Source organism: Chelonia mydas, chromosome 1 (genome assembly GCF_015237465.2).
Source record: "Chelonia mydas isolate rCheMyd1 chromosome 1, rCheMyd1.pri.v2, whole genome shotgun sequence".
In the NCBI taxonomy this organism is placed as follows: domain Eukaryota; kingdom Metazoa; phylum Chordata; order Testudines; family Cheloniidae; genus Chelonia; species Chelonia mydas.
The window spans coordinates 281687748-281713095 of NC_057849.1; the positions used below are offsets into that span (position 1 = coordinate 281687748).

At 46.0% G+C, this 25348-nt stretch overlaps 1 protein-coding gene across 7 annotated transcripts in view; it reads right to left on the reverse strand.

Annotated features, from left to right (window-relative positions):
• TBC1D15 (TBC1 domain family member 15) overlaps positions 1-20422 on the reverse strand; it is a 101484-nt gene extending 81062 nt beyond the window's left edge. For 3 of the 7 annotated variants that reach the window (XM_043547758.1, XM_037886422.2, XM_037886405.2), the window contains exon 1: positions 20275-20421. In XM_043547758.1, coding sequence (XP_043403693.1) covers positions 20275-20298 — 24 coding nt within the window. In that variant the 5' untranslated portion in view covers positions 20299-20421. Of the gene's footprint in view, positions 1-20274 lie in introns of all 7 variants that reach the window. The other 4 variants (XM_043547763.1, XM_037886426.2, XM_037886415.2 and 1 more) reach the window with 4 other exon arrangements.
• Between the last annotated feature and the right edge of the window lie 4926 nt (positions 20423-25348).

Here is a 25348-nt window from a genome sequence, read left to right on the forward strand (position 1 = left end):
GCAGAAAGACAGAAAGAAAGTCAAGAAATTGGATTGTGTGTGGAGTCAGCATGCTCAACAACCATTCTGCTTTCCTTGTTGTCTTTTTGATGGATGCAGTAAACAACAGCAACAGAAGTATCAGTGCTTTGCATGTCCGGTGATGGACTCAAAAGTAACTAAGATTGGGTTGAAAGCCACGAGCACACTTCTGTCCATTTTTCACTCTACTTCGACTGGAAAAAAGTTTGAAGAACCACACTGGAATTGATGGTGCTCTTCAAAAACAAGTTGAGGAAGAAACCATAAAAAGCCACGAAATTTTGAAATGCATCTTAGATATCATATTAGTTTTAGCTGGTTTCATTTTGCAGATCTAACAGCAAAACAGGAGACCAAGGGAACAGCCTTTTCTTTTGTACTTTACCATTGCTTGAGGTATCAGAATGGAGTTCAAAAGAGGGTTAAAACCAAATCCAAAACACTTATCCAAAATGTACAGAAAGCACTCTACTACGACATGACTGTTACCAGAAAACCAGATGCTTCCCATAGAGAGCAAATTATTTTTTGCTTTGTGATACGCTCAAACTCAAGATAACATATGGGAAATTAAAGAGTGCTTTTTGATGTCTGAGGACTCGGGGGTGGAGGGCGGGGGGGAGAAAGGACATTGCAGAGCCAATATGCAGAGTACTTGAAAAGAGTGGTATCGACCTTCAAAATTGTAGAGGTCAAAGACAGGACAATGGGTCCAACATGGCTAGAATTTCTGAAGGAGCACAAACTAATTTTACAGAAGAATCCTCAGGCAATCTACTCTCCACATAGTTCACGCAGTCTGAGTCTTTGTGGAGTGCACGCAGCAGACCCAAGTGTGGACATAAAGGGTTTGTCTGGAAACGTTCAAACTCTGCAACTTGTTCAATTCCAGCCCTGCCTGATGAAAAATTCTACAGAAAGCTGCAAACATTTTGTTGCAGACTAAGTGGAATTCAAGAACTGAAGCAGTGAAACCACTATCAAAGTGATAGCCCTGGCCTACACTAGCAGTTGAGGTTGAATTTAGCAGCATTAAAATCGATTTAACCCTGCACCCGTCCACACAATGAAGCCCTTTTTTTGACTTAAAAACTATTTCTTTATTCCACCCCTAAAAAGGGGATTAGCGCTGAAATCGGTCTTGCCAGGTCAAATTTGGGGTACTGTGAACACAATTAGACAGCATTGGCCTCCGGGAGCTATCCCAGAGTGCTCCATTGTGACCGCTCAGGAAAGCACTCTCAACTCAGATGCACTGGCCAGGTAGACAGGAAAAAGGCCCATGAACTTTTGAATTTCATTTCCTGTTTGGCCAGCGTGGCAAGCTGCAGGTGAGTGCAGAGCTCATCAGCAGAGGTGACCATGCAGAGCTCATCAGCAGAGATGACCATGATGGAGTCCTAGAATCGCAAAAAAGCTCCAGCATGGACCTAAAGGGAGATACAGGATCTGATTGCTGTATGGGGAGAGGAATCCGTGCTATCAGAACTCCGTTCTAGTTTTCGAAATGCCAAAACAGTTGTCAAAATCTCCCATGGCATGAAGGACAGAGGCCATAACAGGGACCCAAAGCAGTGCCACGTGAAACTTAAGGAGCTGAGGCAAGGCTACCAGAAAACCAGAGAGGCAAACGGCCACTCCGGGTCAGAGCCCAAAACATGCCGCTTCTATGGTGAGCTGCATGCCATTTTAGGGGGTTCAGGCACCACTACCTCAGCCGTGTTGTTTGACTCCTTCAATGGAGATGGAGGCAACATGGAAGCAGGTTTTGGGGACGAGGAAGAGGATGATGAGGTTGTAGATAGCTCACAGCAAGCAAGTGGAGAAACCGGTTTTCCTGACAGCCAGGAACTGTTTCTCACCCTGGACCTGGACCCCTCGAACCCACCCAAGGCTGCCTCCTGGAGCCGCCAGGCGGAGAAGGGACCTCTGGTGAGTACCTTTTTAAATAGTATACATGGTTTAAAAGCGTGTTTAATGATTAATTTGCCCTGGCATTCGTGGCCAGTACAGCTACTGGAAAAGTCTGTTAACGTGTCTGGGGATGGAGTGGAAATCCTCCAGGGACATCTCCATAAAGCTCTCCTGGGTGCGCTCCCAAAGCCTTTGCAAAAGGTTTCTGGGGAGGGCAGCTTTATTCCATCCACCATGGTAGGACACTTTACCACTCCAGGCCAGTAACACGTACTCGGGAATCATTGCGGAACAAAGCATTTCAGTGTATGTTTGCTGACGTTCAAACAACATCCGTTCTTTATCTCTCTGTGTTATCCTCAGGAGAGTGATATCATTCGTCGTCACCTGGTTGAAATAGGGTACTTTTCTTAAGGGGACATTCAGAGGTGCCCGTTCCTGCTGGGCTGTTTGCCTGTGGCTGAACAGAAATGTTCCCCGCTGTTAGCCAAGGGGAGGGGTTAGCCACGTGGTGGTGGGGAGGCAAAATGCGACCTTGTAACGAAAGCACATGCGCTACATACGTAATGTTAATAACAAGGTTTACTGTGAAAGAGTGTACCCATTGTTCTATAAAATGTGTCTTTTTAAATACCACTGTCCCTTTTTTTTTCCCTCCACCAGCTGCATGCGTTTCAAGGATCACAGGATCTTCTCCTTCCCAGAGGCTAGCAAAGATTAGAAGGCGAAAAAAACGCACTCGTGATGAAATGTTCTCTGACGTCATGCAGTGGGAATATTGGTGTCGCTGAGGTCTAACTGAGTCAGTAAACTGCGCCAGAGCTTTTTTAAACGTCCAAATGCCCACTCTACCACCATTCCGCACTTGCTCAGCCTGTAGTTGAACAGCTCCTGACTACTGTCCAGGCTGCCTGTGTGTGGCTTCATGAGCCATGGCATTAAGGGATAGGCTGGATGCCCAAGGATAACTACAGGCATTCAATATTCCGAACGGTTATTTTCTGGTCTGGGAAGAAAATCCCTTCCTGCAGCTTTTGAAACAGACCAGAGTTCCTGAAGATGCGAGCGTCATGTACCTTTCCCGGCCATCCCACGTTAATGTTGGCGAAACGTCCCTTGTGATCCACCAGTGCTTGCAGCATTATTGAAAAGTACCCCTTGCGGTTTATGTACTCGCCGGCTTGGTGCTCCGGTGCAAAGATAGGGATATGGGTTCCGTCTATGGCCCCACCACAGTTAGAGAATCCCATTGCAGCAAAGCCGTCCACTATGACCTGCACATTTCCCAGGGTCACTACCCTTGATATCAGCAGATCTTTGATTGCATTGGCTACTTGCATCACAGCAGCCCCAACAGTAGATTTGTCCACTCCAAATGGATTCCCGAATGACCGGTAGCTGTCTGGCATTGCAAGCTTCCACAGGGCTATTGCCACTCACTTCTCAACTGTGAGGGCTGCTCTCATCTTGGTATTCCTGCACCTCAGGACGGGGGAAAGCAAGTCAAAGTTCCATGAAAGTGCCCTTACGCATGCGAAAGTTTCGCAGCCACTGGGAATCGTCCCAGACCTGCAACACTATGCGGTCCCACCAGTCTGTGCTTGTTTCCCGGGCCCGGAATCGGCATTCCACCACATAAACCTACCCCATTAGCACCATGATGCCCACATTGCCAGGGCCCATGATTTGAGAGAAGTCTGTGTCCATGTCCTCATCACTCTCGTCACCGCGCTGACGTCGCCTACTCGCCCGGTTTCACTTTGCCAGGTTCTGGTGCTGCATATACCACTTGATAATGTGCATGGTGTTTAATGTGCTCCTAATTGCCAAAGTGATCTGAGCGGGCTCCATGCTTGCCGTGGTATGGCGTCTGCACAGGTAACTCAGGAAAAAAGGTGCGAAACGATTGTCTGCCGTTGCTTTCACGGAGGGAAGAAGGGCCTGATGACATGTACCCAGAACCACCCGCGACAATGTTTTTGCCCAATTAGGCACTGGGATCTCAACCCAGAATTCCAATGGGTGACAGAGACTGCGGGAACTGTAGGATAGCTACCCACAGTGCAACGCTCCGGAAGTCAACGCTAGCCTCGGTACTGTGGAAGCACTCCGCCGAGTTAATGCACTTCATGAACTTAGAGCATTTTGTGTGGGGACACACACAATCAACTACATAAAAACAATTTCTAAAAAACCGACTTCTATAAATTCAACCTAATTTCGTAGTGTAGACATACCCATAGAGAGAAATTCTACAAGTTTTGGTGAAACCAAACAAAGAAGTCAATTTGTCTGCGGACTTATATAAGGAGACTATTTGTCTGTCTGGTTAAAATATTTCAAATTCATGTTACTGGTTTAAAATCTTGCAAGCCATCAACACTGTAAGATGTTTACTTCAAGACTCTGAGCTTACACTGTGTGAAGAATCAAGGCTGATGAAATCACCTGTAAGTGAAATGGAGCACCTTCAAGAATCTTGGCCTCTGATTCTTGATGAGTCCAAACTTGTAGCAGCTGGCCTGGGCCAGAAGAACAGGGGCAGAAAGAAGAAGCCATTATACAACAAAGACAGGATCACCACATATTACCAAGAAACCAAGTTCAAGATTGACTTTATGTTGCTATAGACATTCTTATCAGGGAAAACAGAAGAAAATCTGAAACAGCTAAATAAAAACTCACGAACAATTAAAATGCTACCCAAGAGATTTGATAGAAGATTTTGTTGAAAAAATTCACCTTTTAAACATACTGGCACACAAGAGTTTGGAAAAATTACTTCAATTAAGCTGTTATATGAGATTTACGAACAAGGACTGCAGAATGTTTTCCTGCAGACCAGTATCATTCTAAGGACTTTGATCTTATCTATTTTAGTTTCCAGAAGGAATTGCTCCTTTAGCAAGTTAACCCTGATTTAAAAACAAAAAAAAAAAAAAAAAAAAACACTGCTCCCAATCTACCATGGGTAAGGTTAAGATTTTTTCATGGTGATTTTTACTAAAAATCAGGGACAGGTCATGGGCAATAAACAGTATTTCATAGACACCTATGTCCTGTCCCTGACTTTTACTAAAAATAAGAGGCAGGCAGGGGAAAGGGCTGAAGCCCAAACCCCACAGTAGTGGAGGAGGACTGAAAGCTCAAGTTCTGGCCCCTGCCTCTGCCACAGGGGCTGAAGCCAAAGTCATCACAGAGTTTCCTTAAAGTCATGGAATCCATGACCTCCATGACTAAATTGTATCCTTAATCATGGGACGAGACCACATATCCGCCTTAGTGATGCTGTCAACAGAGGACAATCTTGCAAAGAGAATAAATTACAATAGTATGTATTATAAACAAGCAAGAAAGATAAACGTAACGTGATTTTTCTTTAGTGATAATAAATCAGTTTTAAAGTTTTCAACAGCATTCTTCAAACTCTTTCTTCATTTTGCCCTGGGCCCCCAAAAACTTCTGAGTAGCCCTAAGTCTTAGCTAAATCAAAACTCCCTTACACAGCAAAAGTATAAAATGTGGGGCATGTAGATAGGCTGTTGCCATACTCAGATGTGGTCTCTTCACCTTCACAAACACTTTCCTAGTTCTCTGAGATTTTTCCTTCAGTTGCTGGAAGTACAAATTGTTCATTGCATTGGGTCAGAATCTTTACCAAATTATCTAATTTTAGACCATTTCACAGTTTCCAAGAAAAAATAAAAAAAAGCCATCAGCAGTTAGCTTAACTATTGCAAATTATCAGAATGTTAATATGTTGGGGTGAAAGCCATATACATTAATGTAATGCAGCTGCTATCCAACTAAGATACTGGAACACACAGGTCACTCTCGGAACAGCAAATTAAGACCTTTGAAAATGCCTAAGAAAAATATGAATGTATTCTTTAACTATATCTCAGCATATGATGATTAGTAACTTTAAAAGTTATGCTACATTGTACTGAAACAGAAGTAGAACAATTGATTGTAATAAGGCTACACTTTACATAACTACTTCCAAGCACAACAGGCCAAAGAGGAAAATGTTTCCTTCATTAATATTCCAAGAATGGAAACTATCCACTAACTATTAATGCTTTTTCCATATCTGGTGCTCTTCTCCTTTAATTCCTTGGATGGGTCAAATTGTGAATATGAGTATGCTAAGAAAAGAAGCCACCGTGTAAGCACCAGCTTTCCAACTTCCTTTTATGTCTGAACCATGAGGCTTATCACAAAAAACATACTACTATGGCAATTTCATTTATTTATTTATTTATTAATTATGGGAAAGGAAACAGAAAGGTAGTTATACAGATAATGATAAAAGTGCAAGCTTTTAAAGATTCTGAAGTTTACCGTTTGGAATAACATGCATGCACATCATAAATTAGCTTAGCAAAACATTGTGAATGGTAACTGTCTATGCCCTGAAAATGTACCTATATACTGAAAATACTCAGGGTGTGTGTACTCTAAAAACTTAAATGGACCTACATTAGGTCAACTTACAGTCACCACAGTAATTACTGCGGTGGTCCATGTCCACACTACCCTCCATGGGTTGGTGGTGCACGTCCTCACCAGGAGCGCTTCCACCAAACTAAGAGACAGTGTGGGGAGCTGAGAGCCCCATCTCTCAGCTCTGCTGGCAGCTCCCTGCCAGGAGCCTGGCTGCCCCACAAGCTACCAGGCTTCCAGCTGGCCTCCCAGGGCTTCTCACCTCCCAGTTCCACACCGGAAGCGGGGCTTCTCGCCCCTGGGAAGCGGAATCCAGCTCCCCAGACTTCTCATCCACCTCAGCCCCCACCTGCTCCCCACCATGAGCTAGGAAGCCTTGTCAATTTCACAGCTCCAGCATAGAGCTGTGAAAATGACAAGACAGCCAATATTCCCAGCTGAGAGCAGGGGGAGAGAAAGTCCTTGGGAGCTGGGTCCATTCTCGCCCCAGCTCTAAAGGCAAGCGGAGGGAGCTCAGCTCTAGCTGCCCAGCTTTCTTGTCAATTTCATGGCTCCGCTGGAGAAAGCTAACAGCCAATATTAGTAATGCAGTGCACAGACACTACATCGCACTAACTACACTTACATAATCCCTACACCTCTCGTGGAGATGGAATTATGTTGGTGTCATACAACACTTACATTGCCAGGACAAGGCTGCAGTGTAGACAGTGACAATTAGGTTTCAGAGTAGCAGCCGTGTTAGTCTGTATCCGCAAAAAGAAAAGGAGTACTTGTGGCACCTTAGAGACTAAAAAATTTATTTGAGCATAGGCTTTCGTGAGCTACAGCTCACTTTCTCAGATGCATGCAGTGAAAAATACAGTGGGGAGATTTATATACACAGAGAACATGAAACAATGGGTGTTACCACACACACTGTAACAACAGTGATCAGGTAAGGTGAGCTATTACCTGCAGGAGAGCTGGGGGGAAAAAACCTTTTGTAGTGATAATCAAGGTGGGCCATTTCCAGCAGTTGACAAGAACGGGTGAGGAACAGCCGGGGGAGGGAGAGAGGAATAAACATGGGGAAATAGGCTTGAATAAAGACTGTCATTACACAAAGAAAAACTAAGTTAATTGTATCCAGTTTGCAAATTAATTCCACTTCAGCAGTCTCTCATTGGAGTCTGGTTTTGAAGTTTTTTTTGTTGAAGACACTTTTAGGTCTGTAATCGAGTGACCAAAGAGATTGAAGTGTTCTCCGACTGGTTTTTGAATGTTATAATTCTTGATGTCGGATTTGTGTCCATTTATTCTTTTACGTAGAGACTGTCCAGTATGGCCAATGTACATGGCAGAGGGACATTGCTGGCACATGATGGCATATATCGCATTGGTAGATGTGCAGGTGAACGAGCCTCTGATAGTGTGGCTGATGTGATTAGGCCCCATGATGGTGTCTCCTGAATAGGTATGTGGACACAGTTGGCAATGGGCTTTGTTGCAAGGATAGGTTCCTGGGTTAGTGGTTCTGTTGTGTGGTGTGTGGTTGCTGGTGAGTATTTGCTTCAGGTTGGGGGGCTGTCTGTAAGCAAGGACTGGCCTGTCTCCCAAGATCTGTGAGAGTGATGGGTCGTCCTTCAGGATAGGTTGTAGATCTTTGATCATGCGTTGGAGAGGTTTTAGTTGGGAGCTGAAGGTGATGGCTAGTGGCGTTCTGTTATTTTCTTTGTTGGGCCTGTCCTGTAGTAGGTACCTTCTGGGTACTCTTCTGGCTCTGTCAGTCTGTTTCTTCACTTCAGCAGGTGGGTACTGTAGTTGTAAGAACACTTGATAGATATCTTGTAGGCGTTTGTCTCTGTCTGAGGGGTTGGAGCAAATGCGGTTGTATTGTAGAGCTTGGCTGTAGACGATGGATCGTGCGGTGTGGTCTGGATGAAAGCTGGAGGCATGCAGGTAGGCATAGTGGTCAGTAGGTTTCCGGTATAGGGTGGTGTTTATGTGACCATCGCTTATTAGCACCATAGTGTCCAGGAAGTGGTCTCTTGTGTGGACTGGTCCAGGCTGAGGTTGATGGTAGGATGGAAATTGTTGAAATCATGGTGGAATTCCTCAAGGGCTTCTTTTCCATGGGTCCAGATGACGAAGATATCATGAATGTAGCACAAGTAGAGTAGGGGCATTAGGGGACGAGAGGTGAGGAAGCTTGTTCTAAGTCAGCCATAAAAATATTGGCATACTGTGGGGCCACGCGGGTACCTATAGCAGTGCCGCTGATTTGAAGGTAAACATTGTCCCCAAATGTGAAATAGTTATGGATGAGGACAAAGTCACAAAGTTCAGTCACCAGGTTTGCCGTGACATTATCGGGAATACTGTTCCTGACAGCTTGTAGTCCATCTTTGTGTGGAATGTTGGTGTAGAGGGCTTCTACATCCATAGTGGCCAGGATGGTGTTTTCAGGAAGATCACCGATGGACTGTAGTTTCCTCAGGAGGTCAGTGGTGTCTCGAAGATCGCTGGGAGCGCAGGGCCTGAGGAGGGAGTCTACATAGCCAGACAATCCTGCTGTCAGGGTGCCAATGTCTGAGATGATGGGGCGTCCAGGATTTGCAGGTTTATGGATCTTGGGTAGCAGATAGAATACGCCAGGTCGGGGTTCCAGGGGTGTGTCTGTGCGGATTTGTTCTTGTGCTTTTTCAGGGAGTTTCTTGAGCAAATGCTGTAGTTTCTTTTGGTAACCCTCAGTGGGATCAGAGGGTAATGGCTTGTAGAAAGTGGTGTTGGAGAGCTGCCTAGCAGCCTCTTGTTCATATTCCGACCTATTTATGATGATGACTGCACCTCCTTTGTCAGCCTTTTTGATTATGATGTCAGAGTTGTTTCTGAGGCTATGGATGGCATTGTGTTCTGCATGGTTAGGTTAGGGGGCAAATGAAGCTACTTTTCCACAATTTCAGCCCGTGCACGTCGGCGGAAGCACTCTATGTAGAAGCCCAGTCTGTTGTTTCAACCTTCAGGAGGAGTCCACTCAGAATCCTTCTTTTTGTAGTCTTGGTAGAAAGCTCTCTGTGGGTTAGTATGTTGTTCAGAGGTGTGTTGGAAATATTATTTGAGTCAGAGACGTCGAAAGTAGGAGTCTAAGTCACCACAGAACTGTATCATGTTCGTGCGGGTGGAGGGGCAGAAGGAGAGGCCCTGAGATAGCCCAGCAGAAGAATCTGTCCTAAGAGTATAGTTGGATAGATTAACAATATTGCTGAGTGGGTTAAGGGAACCACTGTTGTGGCCCCTTGTGGCATGTAGTAGTTTAGTGTCCTTTTTCTTTTGTAGAGAAGCAAAGTGTGTGTGGTAAATGGCTTGTCTAGTTTTTGTAAAGTCCAGCCACGAGGAAGTTTGTGTGGAAGGTTGGTTTTTTATGAGAGTATCCAGTTTTGAGAGCTCATTCTTAATCTTTCCCTGTTTGCTGTAGAGGATGTTGATCAGGTGTTTCCGCAATTTCTTTGAGAGTGTGTGGCACAAGCTGCCAGCATAGTCTGTGTGGTATGTAGATTGTAATGGATTTTTTACCTTCAGTCCTTTTGGTATGATGTCCATCGGCTTGCATTTGGAAAGGAAGATGATGTCTGTCTGCATGAGTTTTTTCATGAACTTGATAGATTTCCACTCCATACGGCTAAATTCAGTGCCTTGCATAATGACAGGTTTCAGAGTAGCAGCCGTGTTAGTCTGTATCCATAAAAAGAAAAGGAGTACTTGTGGCAGAAAAGGAGTACAAAAGGAGTACGGAGGCTCGTTCATCTGCACATCTACCAGTGTGATATATGCCATCACGTGCCAGCAATACCCCTCTGCCATGTACACTGGCCAAACTGGACAGTCTCTATGTAAAAGAATAAATGGACACAAATCAGACGTCAAGAATTATAACATTCAAAAACCAGTCGGAGAACACTTCAATCTCTTTGGTCACTCGATTACAGACCTAAAAGTGGCAATTCTTCAACAAAAAAAACTTCAAAACCAGACTCCAACGAGAGACTGCTGAAGTGGAATTAATTTGCAAACTGGATACAATTAACTTAGGCTTGAATAAAGACTGGGAGCGGATGGGTCATTACACAAAGTAAAACTATTTCCCCATGTTTATTCCTCCCACCCCACCTCCACCCCTTCCTCAGACGTTCTTGTCAACCGCTGGAAATGGCCCACCTTGATCATCACTACAAAAGTTTTCCCCCCCCCCAGCTCTCCTGCTGGTAATAGCTCACCTTACCTGATCACTCTTGTTACAGTGTGTGTGGTAACACCCATTGTTTCATGTTCTCCGTGTATATAAATCTACCCACTGTATTTTCCACTGCATGCATCCGACAAAGCGAGCTGTAGCTCACGAAAACTTATGCTCAAATAAATTTGTTAGTCTCTAAGGTGCCACAAGTTCTCCTTTTCATTTGACATAATTAGGTCAACGTAAACTGCCTTACATTGACCTAATTGTGTAGTGTAGACCAGGTAATAGAAATGTTTAAGTACTAACTAAACAGTTACTTATTTTATATTTCAACTATCTGGAATAGTTGTAACTTTAACCATGGGTCTATCACACAAATCTGTACAGTTCTAATGACAGCTTTTGTGATGCCAAACCAAACCATGCTAAGGAATGTCCATATCTGACTTAAATAAAACAAAAAACCCTAACTCAATAAGAAGTCACACATGGATAATACAAGTCTGGAAAGGAGTGGAGACATGGTACTCCAGTTTTATCAACTATAATGGATATAAAGGTCTCAATGAATCAATCCTAACTAGGTATTCTATGGTACAGTAACCCTAGTAAATGATGAAGCAGTGCTAGCAGTCATCAAAATCTCACTATTGCAAGGTTTTTCCTAGGAGTTGTGGGCTGAGGAAGAACTGAGGCTGAAGACTCAAGATAAAAGCAGTGCAACAGTTCATATCTGGAAGCTTATCTTTCAAACTATTTTTAAATTAAAGCTTAAATTCTGCAGAAATTGAGGGATCTGGATTCTGGTATTGCCAACCATAAGCATTCAAAAAACATCAATCAGGCCCCTAAAAGATCATGAGATGGCTTAGAATTCAGAAGCTTTTAAAAAAAATAAACTGAGTCTTTATGTGGCTTCTGCTTTTGGAGCATTCAGGGCTCACGTCTTCAAGCGCTTTCAGGGCAATGATGAGGACTAGAAAAATCAGCTTTTATTTATTTATTTCAAGTGGAATTCTCATTTCATTCCAGGAGTTGGGGCTTTAAGTAAAAATTCACCCAATACTGACAAGCTTGCCAGAGTTGGAAACTATGGGAACCACACACACAGTAAAGGTTTCTTACTTGATGGAAATAAGCAAATTTTTCAAGTCCTGCCATAGATGCATTGAAAGTGTCTTGAGCTATTAGAATAATTATACAGTAACAGTGGTATTTAAACTAAAATACAAGTCTCTTAAGCACAGACAGGAGAAGAACCTCAGGTAGTAATAAGCAAATTTTACTGTAAGCATTTATGCAAGAGAAGTTCTATAATGGATATAAAATGCAATTAAGAATAAACAGAAACTTTCAAATTATGAGTAAAGGAGAGTTATACTTTATCTCTTCAGCACAGTGAAACCATAACTGAGGCCTTGTCTATACTTAAAAGGGTTTACCAGTACAGATATATGCTATAGCTTAAACCAGTTCCCTGAATGTAATATACTATGCTAGCAAAAAGACTTTTTGCCTGCATAGCTTTCGCTGGGACAGCTATGTCAGTTAGAAATGTGAAAGGCGCGGGGAGTGGGGGGAAATCACATTCTTAACAGACACAGCTACACTGGTAAAACACTCTAATTTAGACAAGGCCTAACATTCAGAAGAACTCCAAGCGGGCACAGGCCTCTGCTCACAGCATACTATGAGGCTTGGTCTACACTAGCAACTTATGTCCGTACAACTACGTCACTCAAGGGTGTAGAATATCTACACCCGTAAGGGACACAGTTATGCCAACCTAACTCTCAGGTTAGATAGCACTATATGAATGGGAGGGCTTCTCCCATTGACATAGCTACTGCCTTTCTGGGAGGTAAAGTGCCTACGCCGACGGGAGAAGTCCTCCAATTGGTGTAAGTAGCGTCTTCAGTGCAGTGCTACAGTGGTGCAGCTGGAGCAGCATTTTAAGTGTAGAGAAGCCCTATATAATCCGTATGTTAAGCGATGCCTTAGATTTAGAGGATATACAGAAAGGCGTCTAATTCCACGAAGGTTACAGAGATTCCTTTGAAGCAGCACATATCAAATGACTGGAGAAGGCTGAAATCAAATATTGAATAAACTCACATAATGGAAAATGTATATTGGTCTTAATGACCAATATATTTAATTAGAAGGCTATGCACGGTAACACAGAATATTCCCACCTATACAGGGTAACAGAATGTTCACACCATGTAAAGAAGCACACAAGAGAAAATAACCTCCCTGATGACAAGTGTACCAATGAGTGTGAGATGGTAACACAGAGGGAAAGATCTAACAGCCAAGATACTGAAAATACACAAACTCCAAGAATGTAAAAACTGTATTTGTCCATAAACAGACTAATTATAAAGTATCCTATTGAGTGAGGTTGCTTTTCAGATTTTAAAATAAGATTTTATGCCACAACTTTTTATTTTTACTTTCTTTTCTAACAAACCTTGCTTTCTGTAGAAAGAATAGTAAATATGGCAGGCGACCAGCTTGGCGTAACAGTGAAATCCATGCTGATCTTAAAACACAAAAAAGAAGCTTACAAGAAGTGGAAGATTGGACAAATGACCAGGGAAGAGTATAAAAGTATTGCTCGGGCATGCAGGAGTGAAATCAGGAAGGCCAAATCACACCTGGACTTGCAGCTAGCAAGAGATGTTAAGAGTAACAAGAAGGGTTTCTTCAGGTATGTTAGCAACAAGAAGAAAGTCAAGGAAAGTGTGGGCCCCTTACTGAATGAGGGAGGCAACCTAGTGACAGAGGATGTGGAAAAAGCTAATGTACTCAATGCTTTTTTTGCCTGTCTTCACAAACAAGGTCAGCTCCCAGACGGCTGCACTGGGCAGCACAGCATGGGAAGGAGGTGACCAGCCCTCTGTGGAGAAAGAAGTGGTTCGGGACTATTTAGAAAAGCTAGACGAGCACAAGTCCATGGGGCCGGATGTGCTGCATCCGAGAGTGCTAAAGGAGTTGGCGGATGTGATTGCTGAGCCATTGGCCATTATCTTTGAAAACTCATGGTCATCGGGGGAGGTCCCGAACGACTGGAAAAAGGCTAATGTAGTGCCCATCTTTAAAAAAGGGAAGGAGGAGGATCCTGGGAACTACAGGCCAGTCAGCCTCACCTCAGTCCCTGGAAAAGTCATGGAGCAGGTCCTCAAGGAATCAATTCTGAAGCATTTAGACAAGAGGAAAGTGATCAGGAACAGTCAGCATGGATTCACCAAGGGCAAGTCATGCCTGACTAATCTAATTGCCTTCTATGATGAGATAACTGGCTCTGTGGATGAGGGGCAAGCAGTGGATGTGTTGTTCCTTGACTTTAGCAAAGCTTTTGACACCGTCTCCCACAGTATTCTTGCCAGTAAGTTACAGTAGTATGGGCTGGATGAATGGACAATAAGGTGGATAGAAAGCTGGCTAGATTGTTGGGCTCAACGGGATGTGATCAGTGGCTCCATGTCTAGTTGGCAGCCGGTATCAAGTGGAGTGCCCCAAGGGTCAGTCCTCGGGGTGGTTTTGTTCAATATCTTCATTAATGATCTGGAGGATGGTGTGGATTGCACCCTCAGCAAGTTTGCAGATGACACTAAACTGGGAAGAGAGGTAGATACGCTGGAGGGTAGGGATAGGATACAGAGGGCCCTAGACAAATTGGAGGATTGGGCCAAAAGAAATCTGATGAGGTTCAGCAAGGATAAGTGCAGAGTCCTGCACTTGGGATGGAAGAATCCCATGCACCGCTACAGATTAGGGACCGAATGGCTAGGCAGCAGTTCTGCAGAAAAGGATCTAGGGGTTACAGTGGACGAGAAGCTGGATATGAGTCAACAGTGTGCCCTTGTTGCCAAGAAGACCAATGGCATTTTGGGATGTATACGTAGGGGCATTGCCAGCAGAACGAGGGACGTGATCGTTCCCCTCTATTCGACATTGGTGAGGCCTCATCTGGAGTACTGTGTCCAGTTTTGGGCCCCACACTACAAGAAGGATGTGGAAAAATTGGAAAGCGTCCAGCGGAGGGCAACAAATATGATTAGGGGACTGGAACACATGAGTTAGGAAGAGAGGCTGAGGGAACTGGGATTGTTTAGTGTGCGGAAGAGAAGTATGAGGGGGGATTGGATAGCTGCTTTCAACTACCTGAAAGGGGGTTCCAAAGAGGATGGATCTAGACTGTTCTCAGTGGTAGCAGATGACAGAACGAGGAGTAATGGTCTCAAGTTGCAGTGGGGGAGGTTCAGGCTGGATATTAGGAAAAACTTTTTCACTAAGAGGGTGGTTAAACACTGGAATGCGTTACCTAGGGAGGTGGTGGAATCTCCTTCCTTAGAGGTTTTTAAGGTCAGGCTCGACAAAGCCCTGGCTGGGATGATTTAGTTGGGGATTGGTCCTGCTTTCAGCAGGGGGTTGGACTAGATGACCTCCTGATGTTCCTATGATTCTTTTATAAGGAAAATCCCTTGGGGCTAGTCTACACTAACACTGTAAGTCAATATAAGATACACTAGTTCAGTTACATAAGTTATATAACTGAAGTCGACGTAATTTTAGGTTGACTTACAGTAGTGTCTACACTGCACTATGTTGACAGGAGGCACTCTCCCATTGACTTAGGGTATCTTCACCAAACCCGCTAAATCGACACCACTGCATCTATCACAGCAGTGTCGATTTACCCAGTAGCGTAGACATGGCCTTGGAGACCATTCCCAAAGACAAAGAAAACAAACTGGCCTCTGGTAAGCAGCAGAAAGAGGTAAAGGTACCCATGCTGAGGCATATAATCAAAAGCACCAGGGAAGAAGGTCCTCATTCCCAAAAAAACACTAGCTGTAGTTACTTGCATGCACAGAAAAACATGATGACTGCAATGAAGAACAGAGAACTAAAGCGCACAAGTGTTTTAATGTAGATGGTCACTATTTGAAAATGAATCTGAATCATAACCATAATTCAAAGAAAACAAATTAAGTAAATATTACAAATTGGCTATATAGAGAACAGAACAATCATTGTAAAAAGAGACAAATAAGGCTGGGTCAAGGGTCTTAAGGGAGGTGTGGCAACGGCAAAGAACCCTACCAAAGAGTGCAGGAACAAACTATGGCAAAATCCTAGCTGTCATGTAATATCTCAGGAACATTACTTATATAACAGAGGCAACATATGAAGCAGAAAACAGAGCTACAAAAGAATGAGTACAGCTAAGATGTTGCCCTTACGACTGGTAACAACACACACCCAAGTAAAAAGGGGGAAGAGAGCAGAAAAACAAGGTCCATGTGTTGTCCTCAATTGGCAGCAAAACTCCAATGAGTATCAAGAAACATTTTGCATGTTGATCAGGAGCAATATATGATCAAAAGGCAGGACCATTACAAATAGGACCCAGAAAGTAAAACTGACTTGGACATGTTGCGAAAGTTGAATACCCAGTGAGGAAAAAGTGAGTGACTGAAGCCCTCAAGAAAGGACTGCAATGGGACAGAGATAAAAGTTCAAGTAAAGAAGTGAAAGAATTAGGATCTAGGGCAGTGGTTCTCAAACTTATTACATATTGTGGGCCGCATATGCGGCCTACAATGTGTAACCTGGGTCGCAGGGGCTGGGCAGCAGGGCACTGGCAGCCCATACCCTGACCCTGGACCCCCGCTGCGCGGCTGTCCAGGCTCTCAGAGCTTGCAGGACCAGGCGGCTGCCCCAGACTCCAGAGCTCGCAGGGCCAGCCAGCTACCCGCCTGGGACCCCACCGTGCAGCTGTCCCGGACCCTAGAGCTCACGGGATGGGACGGCTTCCCCAGGCCCCACACCATGTGGGGCAGGCTGGCTGCCAGCCCCAGTCCCCCGCCGCGCAGCTGCTCAAGCCCCCGGAGCTCACGGGGCCAGCCAACTGCCCTGGACCTCGGACCCCTGATCCTCTGGGGCCAGACGGTAGCCCCAGGTCCCGGACCCCGCAGGGCAGGGCAGGCCAGGCCAGAGCCTGACCCCGCCACACTAGGCGGCGGGGCAGCCCAAACCTCTATCCCTGGGCAGCTGGGAACCTGAGACCCCGGGCACACCCACAGCCTTTATCACACAGCTGAGCTGGGCCGCAGCTGTGTGCTAATGTGGGCCACAGGTTGAGAACCACTGATCTAGGGTAACTCAGGAAGCAAAGGAGGAGAATTAATAGAATTTTAGTTTAGTTAATAAGAATTGGCTGTAAGCGTGTATTGGGGTAAGATCTGAGATATTCATTAACCTAGTGGCTGATGTGTCTGATCCTTTGAGATTGGTAGAACTTTTTATATGATGAACAAGATTTTTAGTAATCTTCATCATATTTGACTTGGCTGTATGGGTGGGAGCTCAAGACTGGGTTACTTTAAGGGAACTGTATTTCTGGCATCTGGGTAACCAATAAGGTATTGTAGATGTAGGTGCCGACTCCGGGGGTGCTCCACAGCTGAAGCACCCACGCAAAAAACATTAGCAGGTGCTTAGCAGAAGCCAAGCTCCCCTCTCACCCCAGCACCTCCCACCCGCTGGCAGCCCCACTGATCAACTCCTCCTGCTCCCTCCCAGCGCCTGCTGCATGACGCGGAACAGCTGTTTTGTGGCATGCGGGGAGAGGGAGTGGGGGGCATACTCAGGGGGGAAGCGAGGCAGGGATAGGGCCTGGGGGGAAGGGGTGGAGTGGGTCGAGCACCCCCCAGGTAGAGAGAAAGTTGGCACCTATGATTGTAGAAGCTGTTTTGTTGCTGGCTTGGTGAATCTAAGTACAATATTAGAATAACCACCAGTTTTGGGGAGTATCTGCCCCATCCTTTGTAGTTTGCCCTAACTGAACAATCTCAGCCTGGCTGCCCCCCCGGAGATCCCGGTCACACATGGTTATACTGATGTAACTGCTCTGGTGCAAACCCTGAGGGAGATGCTTTGAACTAGCATAAACCATGACTTACATCCATGGACCTTTACCACAACTTAGTTAAGTCCTTGACAGGGAGAGAGTTTTTTCTCCAAGCCCACATGTCAACCTGGAGTTTGCATTTACTTGGAAAGAGCAACAATCCACATGTTTTAGCTTGTATCTATGACATTTATGAGCTACAATGTGAAAAATGAGTTATGCAAAGAATGTATGCATTTTATCTAGCCTTGCGAAACAAAGTTCCCTTCAGTATTCAAAATAAATGAAAGAAGTTAGTAAAAAAAATAGCAGTCAAGCCTACAGACTGTCCTTTTAAGATAAAAAATTACCTAGGAGATCCACAAGTAGGTTTTAGTCTGTCATTATGCCCTCAGGATATGAAAAGGAAACACTTGTCTGTTGTATAACACCAGCATCTACTTTTCTCATCATTACAGAAGCCTACACTAACACTGTTCCAATTTCCATTTCAACTTCTCATTGCTGAAGTTTTCAGAATAAGGTATCAAGTCCCTGATTAAGGAAAGAAGAGTGATGGGGATTTCAAGGGAACAGGCACAGACACCTAGTAATGAAGAGTGAGACTAATGTTGATCATCCAATAAACTGCTGGCCTGAATTGGACACAATTTAAAATTTCACCCAAAATTTAATTTTTGTGAAAACAACAAGTCATTCTTCAAGGAATATAGTTCCTTCAAAACAAATATTCCCAGCAGCCTTTGAAACAAACACTGCAGCATTAGGAATCTGAAAGTTGTACTGATTAATAAGAAAAACTGATTTGATTTTTGTTGCTCAACTCATGAAAAATCCTAAAAAGTAAACAAAACTCAGTAACAAGTAAACAGGCTTTTTAAAAAATTCAAGTCTAAAGTGTTTAGCATTAAAGAAATTTGTTTGCAACATATTTTTCAATTGACAGTTCCGCTCATCCAACTTGCAACTAACAATGAAAAATGGTCTTCTGCATTAGTTTCCTTGTAGTCTCTATCTATTACCTACCTCTTTGCACTAAATTCTTCCTCTAACTCCACTCAATTAGATGCACTACTCAATGCCCTCTGAGAAAGGTACACTTGGCTAATTATGTGTGTTCTCTTGTGTTCAGAGTTATACCTCTGAAAGTACCACGTTCTGACATTTACAAGGAGACTGAAGTAGGACACCAATCTTTATTTTCAGACTTTGGTGAGGTGCACCACTGAGCCAACATACCCAGGATTTTCAGGTACATCCCCAGCAGCCGATTCTCAAGGGTGGAACATACAAACATAACTTTTAATGTTTTTTAATAAGCAATTCATTCTCAACACAAAGAATTGTGATAAGCACAATTTTTGGTTGGACAATAAAAAACATACTGAAGGACAACTTGGATCCAATTTTTTTTATCCCATCAAATAACTGCAAATCAAGATTCACATTAGAGTTAAATTCCAGAATTTCTCTTTGTTAAATCATGGTACTACACTCAAAGACCACCCATGAATTAGAGCCCTGCAATGAAACTTGGATCCCATGAGTCCCGCAGGACCTGCTGCCATAAAAGCAAGAGCAGGTAAAAAGTACTTTGTTGTGGGTGGAATTAGGTGGGCAAAAAAAACCAAAAGAACAAAAACAAAAACCCAGACTTTAGTAATTTGCTGTAAAATGCTAAATCTCTCATCAGTTCAGCATGTAAAAATTGTGTCTGAATTCTAATTATGTATATAATGTATTAAATGACCATGGTTTTTTTGTTTGTTTTTTAGTAGCATGGGGGTATCAGTCTCTCTTGCGGGATTGGCAGGATCTAAGGTTTTTGCAGGTGGGAGTGCGATAAAAATGCAAGAAACAATGCGGGAGTAGGTGGAAGTTGGAATTGCGGAGTCGGATGGGATTAAAAAAAGTCCCATCCCGGGCTCCACCATGAATCAAAGAACACAGATATTTATGTTAACGCAATTATTAGATTTATGTTAAACTATCTTCTCTTTACAGACCACACTACATCCCAAAGTATCAAAAGGTGGATACACCCACGCCACTGAAACCCAACCAAGCCTGGCAAAGAGCGTGGCTGCTAAACACCAGCATACCATGGCCAAGGACAATGAGACAACTCCACTTCTTCACAAAAGCGCTACGATTTTAAACAGCCACGAAATGACCAGCAGCCTGGCATTCTCCTCGGAAACACACACACCGCCGAGCGAGTGGAGCGGGGCTGCCTCCGCCAGAGGAAGGGCCGAGCAACAACTCGCCGCCCCCAGCACTGGGGACACGCTGGGGCTGCAGCGGGACAGGCTGGCGGGCCCGGGCAAGACAGACGCCGCCTCAGTCGGGGCCAGACACCCGATGTCACCAGCTCCTCGGGAGGGAGCAAGGCGCTCGCTGTCGGTCACCAAGCACCTCCCTTCCCCCACCAAGGAGTCCCCAGCGAACCAGCGCAGGGTGCCCGGCCTCCCCCCGCTCTACAGGGACATATCCCCCCCCCCCCCACTGGGCGCCACGGCCTAGGGAGACACCCCCAGCCGCAAAAGGGATCTCCGCTGCCCCCCGCCCCGCCAGGGCTAAGGAGCAACAGAGCCCAGCAGTACGAGGGGCCGGGCCTCGCTTCCCCCACCAGCCTAGGACAGACAAACAGACACGCGGCGGCAGCACCAGGGCCGGGCGCTCCCGTCGGCACAGGCCTCGCCCCCCCCCCCGCTCCAGCCGGCGGGCAGCAGGCATCCCCTTCCCCCGTTACCTTTCCGCTCCCCGGAGCCGCCATTTCCCCTACTAGTGTTTATGATGACGTTGCGCGCTTCACGTGCTTCCAACAGCTTCACAACAACCTCGGGCCCCCGCCTCTCGCGAGCCCCAGGGCCAAGCGGCCGGCGCATGCGCCCCGGACAGCTCGCCTCGTGGCGGCGGAGGAAGGCGAATATGGCGAACCGGGGGCGGGGTTGTCCTGACCTCGCGCTCGCCCCGCCGGAGCCTCTCTCCCGGCAGCTGCCGGCGCACCGGTGGGCCGCCTGCGGGTGGGGACGCGTCCGGTGCCGCCGCCTGTGGAGACGTACCCGTGGGCGAAGCGCTCCCCTACCCACTCCCACATGCTAGGGCATGGCCCTTCCCCTACACACCACCACTGACCCCGCATAGACGTGTCCCTGCCTCACATACCGGGGTTTTACCCCCTCCAGGGTATCGGGGCCCTCTGGAGTGATGCTGCTCCGGTTCCTTTCTAGAGCTGCATGGGCTGAGTGGGAATCCTCTGTCTGAAGTGACCTCTGTGTGTATTCTTCTGGACCTATATATTCTAAATCCTTTATTTTTCTTAGTAGTGAGGTTTAGTCTAGTTAGTGTAATTTAGTTCTTCCTCCCCAGCTGAGCATTTCTCTGTAAAGACCATGCCCGGAGTCAGGGTTTAAGAACTGAATTTCTTGCCTTCATTCTTTCTCCATGAGTTCTGAGCACCAGTGTTGCCTTTATTGCCTTGGGGAGGGTCACATCTCTTTCATGTACAGCATTTGTCAGTCCTTCCCTCTGTGAATCATAGAATATCAGGGTTGGAAGGGACCTCAGGAGGTCATCGAGTGCAACCCCCTACTCAAAGTATGACCAATCCTCAATTTTTGCCCCCGATCCCAAATGGCCCCCTCAAGGATTGAACTCACAACCCTGGGTTTAGCAGGCCAATGCTCAAACCACTGAGCTATCTGTCCCCACCCATTGTCCCCCAATGAACCCATGAGGGATGATGGCTCCGACTAAAGAAGCATCTCATGGAGAAGGCCATAAGAGCTCAGCTGGACCTGGGATAGAGAGGCGCCCTCCAGACAACCGCCTCAGTCAGAGGGCAGTGCCCCTCCAAGCGCAAGCTCAGGATCCAAGGCCAAAGCAGCTAAGTCTAAACAACTGTTACCTAGGGCTTCTCACAAGAGTAAGGGGCACTTTTGCAAACACAAGAACAGATATCCTTCCAAATCTGCACCTAGAGTAAAAGATCTCTCCCTGACTCCATCCAAGTCAATTGAGTCCTTGCATGCATGTCCTAAGGACTTAGGTCCAGTCAAATCTTCTGAACATGAAGGTATGGCACAAAGGAATAAGGATCTGTCAGTACCAACTTCCATTCTAATACATAAGCCCAAGGATCAGCACCTACCAACACCATCTAGGAGTTCCAGATGAGACTCTGCTCTGGCACTGGCACTGCCCCACGCCCCATAAGGAACCACTATCCATCACAACTTAGGATGCACTGGATCCATCTGTCCTGACCACTAGAAAACCCTGCACTCTAGGATGGACTGAAACCTACAGCTCCCCAGAGGATATCTTTACCCTACCTTATCCACAGTTTCCTCTCCTGGTGGGTATGACCCTATTTAGGGACATTACAGCACTGGAGAAAGAAGCCAATGTGAAGAGATAGGAATGCTCCCCCACCCATCCAGCCAGAGTATTTGTCCACCAGTACCAATGGCTCTGTTGGTTGAACTGGAACTTACCTTCTCATTGGCCAAGTCAGAGGCTTCAGACGAAACATCACCTCCGCACAGGGATGCTAGCCCAGACAAAAACTCTCAAAAGCCTGGGATCCATCCTTCACCCAGACATGCCTATCCATGGGGACTGATGGTACCCAATGTCATAGGGTCCACCCAACCAGTCAACCCTACATACTGGCATTGTTGGGGTCCATGGAAGTCTATGCTAGACACCCTGGACCCTTGTATGAATCTCACCTACCATTTCCTAGCCAAAACCAACCAGCTTTGTTAGAGTACAAGAGAAAAGAAAAGCCAGATCCGTTGGGACCAACAGTTCCAATGGGAGTATCCTTCTCATCAGATGAGGTGATTGTCCTTCCAGCATCATTCACTCCTGATGACCACAGACAGTATCAAGAGCGCCTGCAGAGGGTGGTGACTGAGTTCTAGATCCAACTCAAGGAGGTCCAGGATATTCAGCATAGACTCCTAGACATTCTGCAGCCTTCTGGTCCTAGGTGGATGGCCTTTCCAGTGAATGAGGCTATTATGGAACCAGCCAGGGTAGTTTGGCATATTCCTGCTTCCTGCACCCCCCACCTCCAAAAGGGCTGAGAAACATTATTTTTGTACCAGGCAAGGGAGTGGAGTTCCAGTTTACACCCCCAGCACCCAACTCCCTGCTAGTGTAAGCAGACACTAAGAGGTCTAGGCTACCGCATCTCAAGGCAACACCCATGGACAAGGGTACTAAATGCCTTGACTGCCTAGAGCGGAAGGTATTTTCTTCCACCAGCCTTCAGTTTCGAATTGCTAACTACCCGGTCCTATTAGCAAAGTATGATTTCACCAACTGCTCCAAATTCTGGACTTTAAGGACAAACTCCTTCAAGAGGACATTTCCAAGCCCTCATTGATGAGGACAGACTGATAGCTAAAACATCTCTTCAGGCTGCAGTGGATGATGCTAATGCCACTTTGACAGGGATAGCTTCAGCAATTGTCATGAGGCGCAAGTCTTAGTTCCAATCCTGAGGGTCCCGCAGGGAGGTACAAAATACAATTGAGGATCTACCCTTTGACGAGGCTAACTTATTCAGTAAATAAAATTGACGAGTCCCTTCACTCACTCAAAGACTCCTCATTGTCTGGGTAATTTATACCCCTATCTCCGTAGAGGAAACACCACAAATAGAGGTATAGGCCAGGATCGCCCCCTCAGCCATTCTGTGACCAGCACCCTTACAAATTGCTGTTCATACACAAGAAGGTACAGAGACCTAGGTAGGTGACTTCTTCTATGTAATGGGGTGTTCACCCCACACCACTCTTGAAGGTGTTAATGTGGCTCAGAAGGGGCTAATTAACCTGCTAGAACTACACAGCTTTGTCGACAATTCAGCTTTCATCGACAAAACAGTGGAGATGTACACACAACAATGCTCCTCCCACCAATTTAACTCTCTTGCTATGCCAACAAAATAAAACCACCTTAAGAGGCATAGAGGTTTTTGTAGCAAAGTTAGATCAATGCATTGTCAGTGTGGATACTGCGCTTGCTTATGTCACCCTAGTTGGCCTCCAGAAGGTGTCCCACAATGCCCATCATGACTGCTCTGGTCAGCAGTTTGAACTCCACTGCCCTGCAGCCTCCGGCATCTGCCCCTCCCTCATTTAAAGGCCCAGGAATTTTTGAAATTCCTCTTCCTGTTTGCTAGGCATGGACCGTTCATTCAGCATCTTCCCAGCTGACCATGCCAGCTTTCTACAGTAGACGCGCTCCAACCTGGAGTACAATGGAGCTGCTGGTTCTCTGGGGAGAGGAGGCTGTGCAGTCACAGCTTTGCTCCAACCATAGGAACTTTGGGTTGATTGCTAGTGGGATGCAGGAGAAGGGGCATGAAAGGGACACACAGCAGTGCTGTGCTAATATCAAGGAGCTGAGGCAGGCGCACTAGTTGGCAAGGGTGGCCAACTGGTGCTCTGGTGCGGCACCAAAGACATGTCGCTTCTGCATGGAGCTGAATGCCAACCTTGGTGGTGACCCCATCTCAACCACCAAAAACCCCATGGATACTTTGAGGGGACTGGAGGCAGCAGCCAGCACAGTCAGCTCCGAGGACGAAGTGGTGGTTGAGGAAGTGAAGTTGGAGGCAGATGTGGAACACTCGACAGGGTAGTCTGATGGTGCAGCGAGTCAGGACCTCTTTTTGCCTCTGGAGGGGACTAGCAAGTCCCAGCACTCCAGTTCTGGCATGCCTGAAGCAGGGAAAGCGAGCTCAGGTAAGCACACATTTTGCTTTGATAGTGCACAGTGAGAGGAGGTTGAGCTGTCATGTATTTTGTTATATGGTAGAGGAGTGATAAGGGACTGCAATTAACAGATGATGCTATGCAGTGGGGGCCCAATGGGAAAGTTTGTTAATGTACACCAGGACGTCCCAGGAATCCACAATAGTGATCTCTAGGAAAGTTTCCTGTAGGTATTCTGCAATCCTCTGCTAAAGGTTCCTTGGCAGAGCTGCCTTGTTTGTCCCCCTGCTGTAGGAAACTTTGCTGCACCAACTGGCAATTATTTCTGCAGGGACTGAACCCAGTCTGAAGCCACACGTATGCAGGAGATGCACCCTTGCATCCTGGGTTACCCTCAGGAGTGAGATATCGAGTTCGATTATCCCAGCCTGTGGAAAAGGGTGCCAATATTCAGAACACTCTCCCTAGGTGCATTTAGTGACTCTCTTCGCAAAGCACCCAGGCCCTTTGTCCCTTCTTGCCCATTCCCTCTTCAGTAGCCACCCCCTCCCGGCCAAACTCACCATATTTCGGGCTCTCGCTGAGCTGTGTGCTAGCAGAGAGACAGTCAGAAAGAGGTGTGTGTAACTTTTGTGATCATGGCTGTGAGTGAACTCACAATACCGTCTCTGTTCATTGTTTCTTTGGTTCTGCAGATGTGCCCTTGAGGACCTACTCCTCCACACTGGTGGAGCTCCTTCATCAGATAAGGTGGAAAACCGGGAGGAGTAAGGAGGATACATTTCACAAAGTGCTGCAGTCAACAGATGTAGCACATAGTGAAACAAGAGAGTGGAGTAAGACTATAAAAGAAAGACTCGGGCTGGATAGCCTGGAAAGGACACAGGGGCAGCTGGAGGACCAGACAGAGATGCTCAGGTCCCTCATTTCGCTGCAGTCTGAGCACATCCATGCATGACTCACCCTGCAGGCAATACAGAACTCCGTTCCATGCCCTCCCCAAACTCCTGCGCCACATTCCTCGCATGTTCCTGGTCCCTCGCAGTACCCCATGCACTCTTCCCCTAGGAACTGGTTTTACAATGAAAGCTG